The 14314-nt window shown below is 44.9% G+C and overlaps 1 protein-coding gene across 10 annotated transcripts in view; it reads right to left on the reverse strand.

Moving 5' to 3' along the window:
• Positions 1–14314, reverse strand: part of ADGRF5 (adhesion G protein-coupled receptor F5) — a 70756-nt gene that overhangs the window by 15363 nt on the left and 41079 nt on the right. For 8 of the 10 annotated variants that reach the window (XM_034991218.1, XM_034991220.1, XM_034991219.1 and 5 more), the window contains 6 exons: positions 12180–12401; positions 10768–10971; positions 5089–5259; positions 3125–3244; positions 2762–2971; positions 160–372 (listed from right to left, as the gene is read on the reverse strand). In XM_034991218.1, the coding sequence (XP_034847109.1) occupies positions 160–372; positions 2762–2971; positions 3125–3244; positions 5089–5259; positions 10768–10971; positions 12180–12401 (1140 nt within the window). The remainder of the gene's footprint in view (positions 1–159; positions 373–2761; positions 2972–3124; positions 3245–5088; positions 5260–10767; positions 10972–12179; positions 12402–14314) is intronic. The other 2 variants (XM_034991226.1, XM_034991225.1) reach the window with 1 other exon arrangement.

A 14314-nucleotide genomic window follows, 5' to 3' on the forward strand; every position in this document is an offset into this window, starting at 1 on the left:
ACAAGCCACGGCCACATAACAAAACAGAAGATAATAAAAGTTCATGAGGTTCCCTCTGTTACATTCTCTCTCTGATGCAATCCTCATGTCTGTTTACCGCTGTTTTAAGACTCCACATGAATGAAATATGTCCTCACAATACAGCAATTAGTGTCTTACCGGCAAGAAAGGATAAGGAATCCATTTGGAAAGTTACTTTGTAGTCTTCATCCTCCTCAATGCAGCACCTGAAGTGATGGGAACCTTTGCATGCAACTGTAGCCTCCAGAGGATCCACCATGATGTCTGGCTCTAGGGGCAGTGGGTGAACGGTCACATCTTTCGTCGCAACACTGTACGAATTCTTATATCTAAATATGCAATGATAGGTTCCTGTGTGGAAGGAAATAAAAATGAGATAGAATGTGATCACTGCTCCAAAAAGCATTGGCTAGGAAGTTTAAGAAGAGGCTTACTTTTCCCTGTCAAGCATGGGCAAGGGCACATCACACCTTCTTGGACACTGGACGAGAACATGTTTGATCAACTCTCCTTCCGGGTTATCTATGTATCTGAAGGACTAACCCATTGCCTAAATATTCACTTACTTTTAAGTAAAATTAAGTGGCTTATCTAAAGTTACACAGCCTGTTAGGTGTGGAATTGTGTTTCTTTCCTTTTTTTTTTTTTAAATATTTATTTATTTATTTAAATAATCTCTACACCCTATGTGGGGCTTGAACTCCAGACCCCAAGATCAAGAGTTGCATGCTCTACCAGCTGAGCCAGCCAGGCATCCCAGGAATTGCATTTCAAACCAGGTTCCCAACACTTACTCCAAGGCTCTTTCATTAACCCAGGGGGGAAAATGGGACTTTTGGTGTGTGCTGGGCTGAGGAGTTCTTCGAAGACAGTTGCCAGCCAGCTGGAGCTCTGTGGTGGTGGGAGGTTCCCTCACTCCATCTGTAAGTGAGTAGACATTCCGGTTCCCGGGCACCATCACACCATCAAAGCATGTGGAAGGGGTAGGCTGAAATCCTTGAGAGAGCTTCCCCTGTGGACCCCAGAGTTGGATGTCTAATGTCTGACTCCCATTTAGTAAAGTCTAAAGATGAGAGGCTGACTGGCCTTTCTGGAGGACAGAGGAAAGGCTTCAGCAAGAGTAGCCTGTGCACCCATGCTTGGTGAGGCAGAGTAGGCTGAGCGCGGTCTTTGGGTCAAGCTTCTAGAGAGGACCTTATCCCAGTGGTCTTTATGCAAGGGTCCATCAGAGGATGAGCCACCACCTGAACAGCTGCCATGGGGACAGTACAGGAAGATTATAACGGCACCTACAGTTGAGTAAGACCCTTTGACTTTCTCTACATTCCTTCTCTTTGCCCCAGCTCTGGAGGAACCAGAGCAGCAACTTAGCCAGAGGGAAAACAGGTAGAACAAGGACAGAGAACAAACCTCCTTCTCTTTCTGTTGGGAGGAATGGAAATGTAGCTTCAATATAAATAAAAGTGTAGTTAATTTAGATGAGAACGGATTTTTCTTAGTGCCCGAGTATGGGACTGTTAAAGAGTTTATGCTCCTGGAAACGTTACGGCTCCTCCTCAGTTATGGCTCCTCAGGAGGAAAGAGCAATTGGACAGAGTATGTGTAAGCCCAGCACGGGAGAAAAATACTTCATCTTCTGACTGTATGCTACCAAGTGAGGTGGTTTTAAAAATGCCCCCAGCCAAGGCCAGCCACAGAGTGACTAGTTATTTCTATAATGTTGCCTAGGCCTTATATGAACAAATAAAGACCTAGGACTCGTAGGACCTGGACTGATTTAACTTATAGTTAATGAAAGCCTTCAGAGTGAAGTGGTCAAGGGTTGGCCAGACAGTCTCCATTTCACCCTGGCTCTGCCATTTACCAGGTGTATAACCTCAGATATTTTACTTACCCTCACTGGGCCTCAGTTTCTTCACCTGTAAAATGGGGACACTAATAACCCCCACTGTCCTCTAGGTTTATTGTTTTAAATGAACTAACCCACTCAAACACTTAGCATGATGCCTATCACATATGAAGGGCTCAATACATGTCAGTTATTATTGCAGCAATTCTATCAAATCCTTTTTTTCCCTCCAAATTTCTTTCCAACATGAATAACGTATAGAGATAAATACAAAATACAAGTGTTCCTTTCTTTGGAAGCAGGCATATAAATCCTTTACCTAGATTTTTTTAATATCACAACTGGGTGAAAAAGTCCTAAAAGTCTGGTAAAACTACTTTTAAAAATGACCCTCTTGGGGTGCCTGGGTGGCTTAGTTAGGCAAGTGTCCGACTCTTGGTGTCCCACTCTAGGTCGTGAGATCAAACCCGGCGTGGGGCTCCGCACTCAGTGGGGAGTCTGCTTGGGATTCTCGCTCCCATTCCCTGCCCCTCCCGCTTGTGCTCTCTCTCTCTCTCTAAAATAAATAAATACATCTTTAAAAATAAACAGCAAAACAATCCTCTTAACTTCATGGCAAGAGCACAGGTTCCTGAATCGGAGAACCCAGTTCCAGTCCTGACTCTGCACCTTGAGATGCAGGAGCCTGGGAGCATTTGTTATTCTCTCTGAGCCTCTATTTCCACATCTGTACAATGGAGATTGCGACACCTTCCCCTAAAGAGCCTTGCATGAAGTGTGGTGGCGCAGGCACATCCCGGGGCAGCCCCTGCAGAGATGGTCCCTCTTACAGGGTGTTCCCAGGGGCCCCGGGGCAGCATGGCAGCAGAGGGTCTGGGGTCTCGCACCTACCGTTCCATTCCCGGGTCGCGATCTTCACTCTCAGCACCGACTCTGCTCCAGCAGCAGACCTCCTCGTGGTATAAAACTTTTGGTGTATTTTAATTCCAGCAGAAGTGTTCCAGTAAACCTCATCATAGTTACTCACATCGCTGATGCACTTTATGGAAAAGTTTTGTCCCTCAGAAACAGAAATTGGGTCCGGGGTTATTGTTAGGTTGGCTGAAAGAACGCACACAGAACGGACAAAAGAAAAACCAACAACAAGCACAAGGTTTAGTCGTTCTGGTGACATCGACACAGGAGTGAAATTTAAGACAGAGGCAGAGAGCATGGGCCGTCCTGACTCCACTGGTGTCAATGTGGGATGGGTACCTTGCGGCTCCTGGGCTTTCTTTGTTTCTACGCTGTTCCCGGTGGTGCTCTCAACTGTACTCATTTCCATCTCCTGCCTTGGGAACTCGTGCACTTCCCCTTTGTGGCTGGGATTATCTCCTGATGATTGGCAGGGCAGAAGGTTGCAAACTTAGGGCTGTTGACTTAACCCAAGCTCCCCTCCAACCTTTTCCGTGCCAAATGGCTCTGTTCTTGTAACAATGCCATTCTCTACTCTTTTAAAACACGTTTTAAATAATACCACGTTGTATTTTAATTTCTCTCTTTCTATATCTCTTCTTCATAAACATGTGAACCCCTCAAGAGCAGGACTCTCTTTTCTGTGTCTTTGCATTCCCCAGGACTTAGCACAGTACACAGTCAATACTTACTAAGCCAAAGAGTGATTTCTGGAACAACATTTGAAGTACAGGAATGGTAGAATGTATTGCCCAAATAATTATACCAGGACTGTCTCAGGCAGACTGGGAGGGATAGGCACCTTAACTCTAAGTCTCTCTACATTTACTCCTCCTTATGAGAATGTCCTCATACGTTCATGAGGAATTATTCATCAAAAATGTTAACAAGACCCTTACAAAGGTAAGAGCTTATAGGAACAGTTCACTTTTTCTGGCCTCTGCTTCTATCTTTCTACCCCTCTTTGAGCATGTCATTGATTTTTCAAAATGCCATTCCCTTTTATCTCCTAGGGGTGAACAGTTTCATGCCTTGAGCCCACTGACATCAGCCTGCTCTTCCCAACAGTGTCAAATCTTGCCCTTCGTCACAACCAATAGAAATCAGGCCTTTCCATAGTGCCCCTTAGAAGCTGGGATCCCAATGTCCAGATACAGTCCCCCGGTCGCATAAGCATGGATTGCTGTGCCCCTCCCATGGGCCTCACTGGCTGTAGGGATCTGGTGTAGAGATGCCTTTCTAAGGTTGGGTGGTTTCTGAGAGTGGAAAGGGAGAGGCTCATGGAACCCTGAATCTGCTCCTCTTGATTCTCAGACGAGGTCCAAACTACCGGACCAGTGGTTTTCAGTGAAGGCTAAACACGTTTCTATGACAACCAAAAGCCCACCTAATCAATACAACTCTGAGTCGAAACCTGAAGTGTACAACTGCTCTCACTACAGAAAGTTGCAAATTGCTCGAAAGACCCACTAGCTCGTCTATGGTGATAATGTTTTCAGGTAAGCATCATCTTGATCTTTGTAAAAACGCTAAGTCATGAGAGTAGCAAGTGTGAACAAGAGTCATCGGTAGCGTTGATATGAGCCTTTCTCCAAATTGTTCAAGGGCGTCGGATGATTGACCTGAGTAGTTCATTTTTTTGTAAGATGGGGAGAAAAACAACACGTGTGAGTGTCCCATTTTTGCAGACGGGGTGAAGTCAGAATGTTTTATTACATGAGGAGAAGAAATGACACTTTTGAAAAGAGGCCTAACTCATTCGAAAGCTTTTAGTCAAAAAGATTAAAAAACACTCAAGGCAACTGTAAAATGACCACAAAGTATCTGATTATTAAAGCTTCCTGCAGCGTTCTCTCTAGAAGAGGTGGAGTGGGAGGGGAGGAGGGCAGAGCGGGTCTTCGCCGGCTGGTGGTGGGCCGTGCGCCAGGCTACTGGCGTGCAAGGGAGGATGGGATCACGGGAGGAAAGGGGAAAATTTGGGGCATCACCCTCGACATAAATTCAATGCTTAAACAGAACTAATCCGAGAGTGCCTTCTCAGTGCCAGGAGGACCTTCCCTTCCCTGCAGCCCTGGGTCCCCAGCCCTATCCTTCTTTCTTCTAAAGGCTTCCTCTGAATTCAAATGGGCAAGAGGGACATCCCCCTCTGTTGCCCACTTGTGATTGACCCCAGCCACGCTCCCGCTAGCTCAGAGATATTCCCAGGGGATTGACAGCCCTGGCTTGAGGTGCAAGGCTAAAGATCGTAGTGAAGGAGTCCTTACCCACAGAGGTGAATGTCACTTCTATGTTCTTGCTGCCTCTGGCCCCGTGGCTGCTGACGAACTCGCACGCATAGACAACCGTTGTTCCAGCCGACCCGCTGGGACACTGAGTCCCGTCCGCCCTGAGTGTGTACCTGCTGCAGCCGGACTCTAGGTCAGTTTCAGGGTTGCCTGCAATGACATAAGTAGTTCTTTTACTGTCACATTTGGCTGACTATTCGATTTAGGGGCAAAGAGGTCCCATCAGTGAAAAGGAGTCATTATTTAAATCCGATTTCTTCTCTTTGGAGAGGGAGGATTGTACGGTGGTTAGGTCTGCAGACTTGGGAGCCAGGTGGCCTCGCTGCAGATCCCAAACTACCACTTACTAGCGGGGTAGGGTTGGAAAAGTCACTCAACTGCTCTGTGCTTCAGTTTCTCCACATGGAAAATGGGGACGACTAATCATAGCTATAACCCCGGATCGTAGTCAGGTCAAAGGAGTTAAGATACAGGGACACTTAGAACAGCACCTGGTTGGGCCGGCCCCTCACACAGACCATTAGTGATGGTTGCTGGGGCAGGAAAAATAAAAAATTTTAAAAAAAAGAGAGAGAGAGAAGTAAGGTATTTGGATATGATTTCAACTGCAAGGAAAAAAGATGTCAGATTATTTAAACCATTATTATTGAAAGGAGAAAGAAGCCTTCTTCCTTCTTCTTCCCGTTGATGCTTACTTATCTTTTGAGGCCCAGCTTTACCGTCAAACTGATGTGCAAGACAATGAGTTTTCAGAATGAATAATATAGAGAGACGTACAGAAGAAATGATAATGCATAGTAGAGAGGAAACCTCTAAGCCACTAAATACAGTATGGAGGGTGAAGGAGGGGAGTTTTCTTTGAGAGACTAGGGAAGACTTCAGAGAGGAACAGAGGTTTGCTCTAGGTCTTGAAAGACAGAAATGGTGGCTGGAGTGTTCTGGGGTGCGGTTGTATGTGTGAATCAGTACCCCTTGGAGGATGTGGTGTTCCAGTAGCCTGCTTCGGGAGCTGGAGTTGGGTGGGGAGGGGGAGGGTAAAAAGCCCCTAATCCCATTCACAACTCAAGTGGCTCCACTATGGCCTGCTTTGCATATCAGACTTTGGTTCTTGACCAGAGTGGTTTTGCCCTCCTGGGGGATATTTGGCATTCTTCAGAGACAGTACTGATTGTTACAAGTGGGGGTTCTACTGGTATCTAGTGAACAGAGGCCAAGGATGCCGATAAACATCCTACAATGCCCAGAACAGCTCCCCTCAGCAAAGAATTATCCAGCCCCAAATGTCACTAGTGCTGAAGCTGAGGTTTTGCTTGAAAAAAGATTTGTACAGTGAAGTCAGAAAACCACTGGTTCAAACAAAAGCACAGAATCTGTGGCTTGCTGTTCAGGAGACAAACAGTGGGGGTGGGGGGAATGGGGGGGCTACATTGTTCTGTGAGGCTGACACTTGTAGGTCCAGAAAGCCTCCAAAGAGATGGTAAACTCAGAAAACAAAAGCAAGATCTCTGATTGGCAGCATTCACATTGCACTTCATCTAGTACCCCAGCACCCCAGCACCCCGGGGCTCTGCCCCTCGGGGTCCTGCTCTAGAAGGTACTGAATGCAGCTAGTAAATTGGTGTTGGGCTTTCTGGAGAAGAGATGACATGTAATCACAAGTTTGCTTCTCAAGGCTAGATACTCTCCACAGAAGATTTGCCACCACACTGAGGAAAAGTGAGGGGATGGGTTTTAAAGGTATCATCATTATCAGAAAACAGTTCTTGTGGCAGACTCAGTGTATTCAACTCTGTCTTAAATGTTTACATTTATCATCATGGTTTTTTTTGTCCCCACAAAAGCTTTGCAAAAATGGGTACCATTATCACTATTTAACAGACAAAAGTGGGATCAGTGAGGTGACCCAGCTGGGCATGCCCGTGGCAGAGCCGTGATGTGGCTTTTCAGGACTAAGTATTGTCTTCCTGGAGAGCACTTGGCTCACGTTCTTTTTTTTTCTTCTGTGGGCATTCCCACAAGTAGAGGAATCACTATTTAAAATCGGATTTAGCCGTGGCTCATTAGGAACACGCAGAGAAACACCCAGGAGGAGAAAGAGCAAGGCTGGGGCGGGGCACCCCTAGCTCCTGTCAGGGAGATCCTGGGCCATGCACAGAAAGCCTCAGTGTCTCATGTGTACAATGAAGAGCTGGACTAAATGCATGGTCCTCACGCCCCTCTGCCCAATAAAATCTGCTGTGAAATTTAAGAAAATACGCCACCGCCTGTGATGTGGAGAACAAAGGCAAAAGAAATGCAGATAATGTTAGATTTCCATATAACCTGCAGCCCATGGACAAATACTTGAGGCAGGCAGAGTATACCCTTCCTCCAGGAAGTCCCAATCTTAATGTTAATGCCTTGCTAGAGGACAAAAACCACCTTAGCTTGACAATAGTCAGGGCTCCAGGATCCTGTAAGTCTTCTCTAACATATGAAAATACTTTTGGAAACTTCCTTTGTCTTTACTTCCCCCAACTCCAGAGTATATAATCAAGTGCTCCTCACCACCACAGTGCAGCAATTCCTGCGCAGGGGTCCTGTCCCCGTGCTTCAATAAAACCGCATTTTAGCACCAAAAACGACTCAAGAATTCTTTCTTGGCGGTTGGCTCACGGACCGCACTTGAAACTACATCACCTGGAGCCCTAACGCAGAGATCCTGGCGCGGTTGCTCGAGGGTAGAGCCCTGAGAGCTGGTCTGTTTAATAAACCCCGGGGGTGACCCTCACGTGTAGCCAGGATGGAGACCAGCCTTCAGGATGCTATGGACCACTTCCAGCTGCTTCTCTACTTAGGGCTCACCTCAGACCCTGAAGCCTGCCTACCTCTAGGGGCACTTCATCAAGGGACTCCAAAGCCACAGGCTGATTTCTACTCAGTAAAGAAAAACAGCCGGTCTCCCTTTATATCTGACTGATGCCCTGTTTGGCTGCAAAAAAAACCCCAAACCAAACCCAACCAAAACAAAAGCATTTGGGACAGGACGCAGGCACACACGGTGACGTATGCTTAAGCATTTCAGTGGGGTGATCAGGAAGAAAAGACACAAGTAAGGGGACCGCGGAGTTTGAAGGTGTTCCCTCTCCTGTCACCCAAAGTCACAGCCAAGAGGGAACTGGCCCCCTCTTGTAGAGATTCAGTTGTTTTATGAATACTCCGCGTGATCATGGGCCACTGGAGTGTGGTAGGCAGGGCCACGAAGAAGTTTCTGAACTCATTTGGGAACTGCTCTAACCTGTGGGCAAGGAGGGAATTAAGGCTCCATTAGTTTTTATCATCACACCACATAACGGCTACAGTGAGACTATAAACTCTGCTGCTGTTAGTTTCCCCCAGTTTGTCGATGCATTTCCGTGCAGGCGAAGCTAGCTAGTCCTACACCAGGCCGGGCAGATGCTGCACTAATAATAGTAACTATTACCACCTCTACCATTACTACTACTGATACTATTATTTCAGACCATTGCCATCTATGTCATTAGCTGCTGCCCCGAAGAGTTGAAACACTCCAGGAAGCCCCTCCCTATTCGAAAAAGACCACCCTCTTCACGCTAGAAATCCTACCACTGCTGGTTACCTTCTCTCTGTCTTCTCCCTTGTGTTTTGAAAACGAAATGGGTCTGTTTCTGAGAGGAGGTGGTCCATTCAGTTCCTCATGCTTTGGAGTGAATTATTTTGCTCGATTGTCTCCTACTGATATGGAACAATGGGTGCTAAAGGAATCGTGGAATTTGAGAGAGAGAGAGAGAGAGAGAGAGAGAGAGATTCAGAGCGGGGACTGCAAGGGGAGGAGGAAGGCAAGGTGCCGAGGGCAGAGGCTAAGTTCATCAGAGAATGAACGGACGGTGCGGGTCCCCAGGCAGCGAGCCCTGTGGCAGGAAATCCATTGTTCTGTAGCCGGGTCACCTGCACTGGGCATTAGGAATGTCTGAAGCCGTGGTGGCCACAGAGAGGTCCCTGAGCATCTGTACTGCAGACTTCCTGGTTCCTCTGCCAGAGGGCTAGGCTTTCAGCTCTCGGAGCTCAAAGTACATTAAATCAGTACCAAGGGAAATTTGCAAGGTCTTTCTCCCATCTGGCAGCTTCTCCAGTGTGCCTACACCTCCTCGTCCTGAAAAATCAAGGCAGTGACTAAATGTATCAGGTGTCAACATTTTCAACAGTTACCAGATGCTTCTCCCATTCTTTGGAGTATTTAAAGTAAAATACAGATGCAGCAGGTGAAATGTACCTTGCAAATAGACGGGCTCAGGACAAGTGGCACGTAAATTAATCATTATTTTATTTTTTTTATAACCTAATATAGTCTGATAGCAAAGACTGAACCATAAAGCTTTGCCGCACCGATGTACCCACATTTTACTTTATTTTTTTAGTGTAAAGATGAACACATGACGCTGTCATTTCTTTTTTTTTTTTAATTTTTTTTTTTAAGATTTTATTTATTTATTTGAGACAGAGAGAATGAGAGACAGAGAGCATGAGAGGGAGGAGGGTCAGAGGGAGAAGCAGACTCCCTGCCGAGCAGGGAGCCCGATGCGGGACTCGATCCTGGGACTCCAGGATCATGACCTGAGCCGAAGGCAGTCGCTTAACCAACTGAGCCACCCAGGCGCCCCAACGCTGCCATTTCTTAAGGGAAGGACTGGATCTTGTTATGTGAAGTTTCTAGACAAAAAAGTCTCCCGCTCCAGAACAAACTTTTCCAGATCAGCCCGCACCAGCACGGTTCCTTAGGCATGGCTAACAGAGTTTTGCCAAGGCAAACACTGGCCTTGCATAATCAGAGTCTCTCTTTTTCTTTCTTTTCCTTTTTGACAACCTCAGATAAGTCAGTTTAGACCTCAATTTCCTTATTTGCAAATTGGAGGAAAGAAATTCCAGCTTCAAACTTGCGATCAGGGTTAAATGTGATCAAGAGTGATAACATATTTTTAAAACATTGGTTAATCATACACTGTTACACAAAAATGAATCAGTATTGCTCTTTTAATTTATTATTATTATCATTCATCAGTATAAATGGGGGGCTGGAGAATTTCCAGTAATATCTCAGATCTAAAAGGAAGCTAAGCAAGATCAGAAATTGACGCGGAACGATTAAGAGACAAACGGTTCTACACTGAGAAATAAAAAAGCAAAACAAAACAAAAACCCCAAAGACACAGAATTAGGTAATACAGAAGGATATAGGACAGAGGCAGAGACGTGAGAATGACAGACACCAAAAGAAGAGACACAGAAAGAGAAGTTCCGAGTCAGACTCCAAAGCAAAGCCAATGACCTCATCCTTAGCTCTTTGTCGAAGATGATGAGAGAAGGAAGGTGGGGGGCCAGGTTTTCTACAGGCAGGAGATACTGTGGGCCTCAGTCATCAGGTCATCCCAGCCAGGATCTTGTCTACAACCCAAGCATGACATCTGTATGCATATATTTTTGGAATGTTGTTCTAGAATAGCTAAGTTGGAGCTGACATCAAGCCTAGTTATGTTTTTATAGTCTGAAGTTTGGGAAAAAACAGCCATCTGACATTTCCTCTCCCACCCAGTGCATCTCCCATTTTTACTTGGCCAAAAGGCAAAAACGTATATGCAAAAGGGCATCTGACATTCTTACCTGGAATGTTTATTTTCCCCTCCTGCTTCCATTCTATCGCGCTCCAATTAACATTAATCTCACTGCAGCAGTTCAAAGATACAGGATTGTTGTCGCACGTCACCTTCATTTCTTCAGTTGCCAAAATTCGGATGGGCATGACATCTATTTTTTTTCTGGACTCATATTCAAAAATATCTAATGTCAGCTTGCAAATATATTCACCTGCATAGAATACACAAATATATTTTTTAAAAAAAGATTTATTTGTTTATTTGAGAGAGAGAGAGCGCGCGTTCAAACGAGCCGGGCGGGGGTGGGGGCAGAGGGAGAGGGAAACAGAGAATCTCCAGCAGACTCCTCGCTGAGCACAGAGCCTGACACAGGGCTCCATCTCAAGACCCCGAGATCACGACCGGAGTCAAAACCAAGAGTCGGATGCTCAACCGACTGCACCACCCAGGTGTCCCTACAATTGCATTTTTTCTTGTTACATATATGGAATTCCTTAGAAGAATGATAGCCTCATCTCATGTGTCGTGACAGTACTTCCCGAAGCATCGTTTTCAAAAGCATCCAAGACCTGCTCTAAACAAACCTAAAGAGACATTCAGGAAGTGCAGAAGGTCAACGCAGGTCATTTCTGATGCCACAAGTTAATGAGTAGAGAGATGTTCTAAGGAAGGAGCAGAAATCTCAGTCTTTGCTGTTAAGAAAAAAGGTGTGGTGATGAAAGGGGTAGAAAGGAAAAATTGGAAAGCCTTGGAGAATTAGAAGGTCATGAATGATTTTGGGATTCTATTTAACTCTGCGGCCAAATCAGAATCCACAAAGATGTAACAGGACCCATGTGTCTGCAACCCAACTTCTCCGTCAGGGAAAAAGAGATGCCCCTTGCTGACATCTGGGTTACAATGGGGTTATTAGATTCTAGAGTGTCAGGTGTAAAACTTCTGCTTCTGTGGGTGTTGGGAGGGAGAGTGGGAGGTGGGAGAGATTACAAGGGAATCCGAGAAACCTGCACGTGGAGGGTGATGGAAACGATATGTTCACTCTCCCGAGGAGGGTGGAAGTTTCACAAGTGCACACATATGTCAAAACTTACTAAACGGCACCCTTTAAATATGTACAGCTTATTATATGTCAATTCTATCTCAACAAAGCTGTTTAAAATTTTTTAAAGATTAAAAACAAAAGACGGATTTTTGTCTCCATTTCCAACTCAAAAGCCCTTGGTAAATGTGGAAATCTGTTTTTGTCTCCAAGGATATATTTGCTTACTCATATGCCATGGGATTCACTTTTAATTTCGAAAAGTTGAGGCCAGTGACTTCTTTTCAAAGAGGAAAACACTATGTATATATATTCCAAGGCTTGCTTCTTTATGAGCTCTCTGTTCCTTTCCCCGCACCTGTTCTTGGATGGAAACCCACCTGCATCGCCCGGAGTGATGTTGTAAATCGTGAGGCTCGATATTGAGGTCACGTTGTTGAGCACGGTGCTGTAGACCGAGAATCTGCTGCTGTTCTGCAAGTCAGAGCGCCTTTCGACATGGTGCCAGGACACGTTAGAGGACAAAACTTCATTTTCACACACCAGATTTACCGTGTCCCCTTCAAAAATGATTTCTGGTATGATGGTGAACTTCGTTTCATCTGGAAACCCAAAGGAAAGGTATTAAGATCCCAGAGCAAAGGAATGGAATTAAGACTACCCAGCGGGCACCCCCCACCACACGGGGCTGTAGTGCTTCTAGAAGGAGGCAACGCGTCCTCCTCCTTCCATCCCCAGACAGCTGGTGTCTGAGGCCCAAAGAGCTGCCACCTGCCAGATACCGGGGACAAGGCTTTCAGTTTGGAGTCTGTGCACGCTTAATTGGTCTCATTGGTAGTGATGTGGATTCCAAAGCTATTTTCAGTATTTCACATAGTCTGGTAGAAAAACGCTCACTTGTTTATAAAAAAGTCACACCAACTCATTTAAACCTCAAGTTTCTTTGCTAATGACTCAATAATATCAACCGCCTCTTGACAATAACGGGTATTTTGTACCACTGAAAGCTCTGTTGTATGTTTTTGGTGAATTATAAATGGGAAAAATAATTTCTTGTAATAAAGTCTGTTAAGAATTAAGAATTTTTTTTAAAGACTTCATATCCATGGGCCCTTAGGAAGGAGAACGTTATAGACACACAGGTCCAGATTTGAATCCTGGTTCTGTGCCACACACAGCTGTGTGGCCCTAGGGAATTTACTTAGCCTCTCTGAGCCTCAGCTCATTGTCTGGAAAACAGGAGCAGTGAGAGCTACGGAGAGGTGATTTGGGGGAATAACAGCTATTATTGTTTTCATGGTACAAATCTGGAGAACCATGGCATTAAGTCATTTCACAGATAGAAATAAAACACAACATTTGCTTTTTGTGTTTATGGTTGTCCTTTGTTTACACAACGTGCGTTTTTCCCCTTTAAGCTGTGTTTCTTATTGTACATCCTTCATGAATTCCACACATTGAGGAAATCAGAGGTGCTGGATAAGGGAAGCTCTATGAGAGTTGTTTTGCATGAGCTCCATGCTCAGGCCAGACTCTCCCCATATTGTCAACGTGGGATCACAATACCGTAAAATTAATTTCAGGAGCTCTGATGTTCTAGTCAAAGTACCAAGGGATCTAAATATTTCTTATCACTTTTTTTAGGCTCCTGAATTAAAGACGATTTTAAAATATCATACCCAACTGTTAAGAAACAAGACCTCCTGGGAATATTTAATGTAGCGAACTGACTCAGAAGTCATACAGACTTATGTTGCTTACTATGTGTTCTTGAGCAAATTATTTACCCTCCCTCCGCTTCTAATTCCTTCCCTATAAAATGCAGATAACAGTACCCATCTCACAGGATACGTGAGGACACAATTTGTGTAACACGCTGGGCTTAACACAGAAAAGATACAATAACAATGTGTCTCTCTTCATCATCACTGTGGCTAACAATAATGATTAGTAAGACCACGGGTATCATGTGGTTATATGGAATTGACCATGAATTTATGGGCAGTGATGAGAGAAAGGGACATTCTGGTTAAGCGCCCCTGCTAATTAATCAAACATTAATTATTTTGAGGATAAATACACAACCAAATAAATGGAAATATTCTGAACATTGATTGCCCTGTGCCCTTGGTATTTCATAAAGATTTAAAATAACTTTCTGCTACCAATTCATTCATTCAGCTTTTTTTCTTTCTTGTTCTCTTCCTCTTCTCTGCCCCCAGTAGGATTATAATTAAAGCAAAACAAAACCCAATCTCTTGACCTTTTGGGTATTTATACTCTAGGTAAATAGCAGTGACGCTATGGAGAGCAGGATGATGGGGGAGCTACGTTCCTGTTTATTGCTTGGAAGCTGTGCATATCACAGGATCATTCTGGTCTTCCAAGGAGATGGTTGCAGAGATGGATGCAGATGCTCTGCAGAAATGGTGTTGAGCTCCATTCACAGTGACTTCATTGCTCTTTGGAAGAAGAAGTCACAAACTCCAAAGCACTTTTGGGAACCTTACTGTCA

This window comes from Mirounga leonina, unplaced genomic scaffold (genome assembly GCF_011800145.1).
Source record: "Mirounga leonina isolate KUSES-001 unplaced genomic scaffold, KU_Mleo_1.0 Mir_53, whole genome shotgun sequence".
Classification (NCBI taxonomy): Eukaryota; Metazoa; Chordata; class Mammalia; order Carnivora; family Phocidae; genus Mirounga; species Mirounga leonina.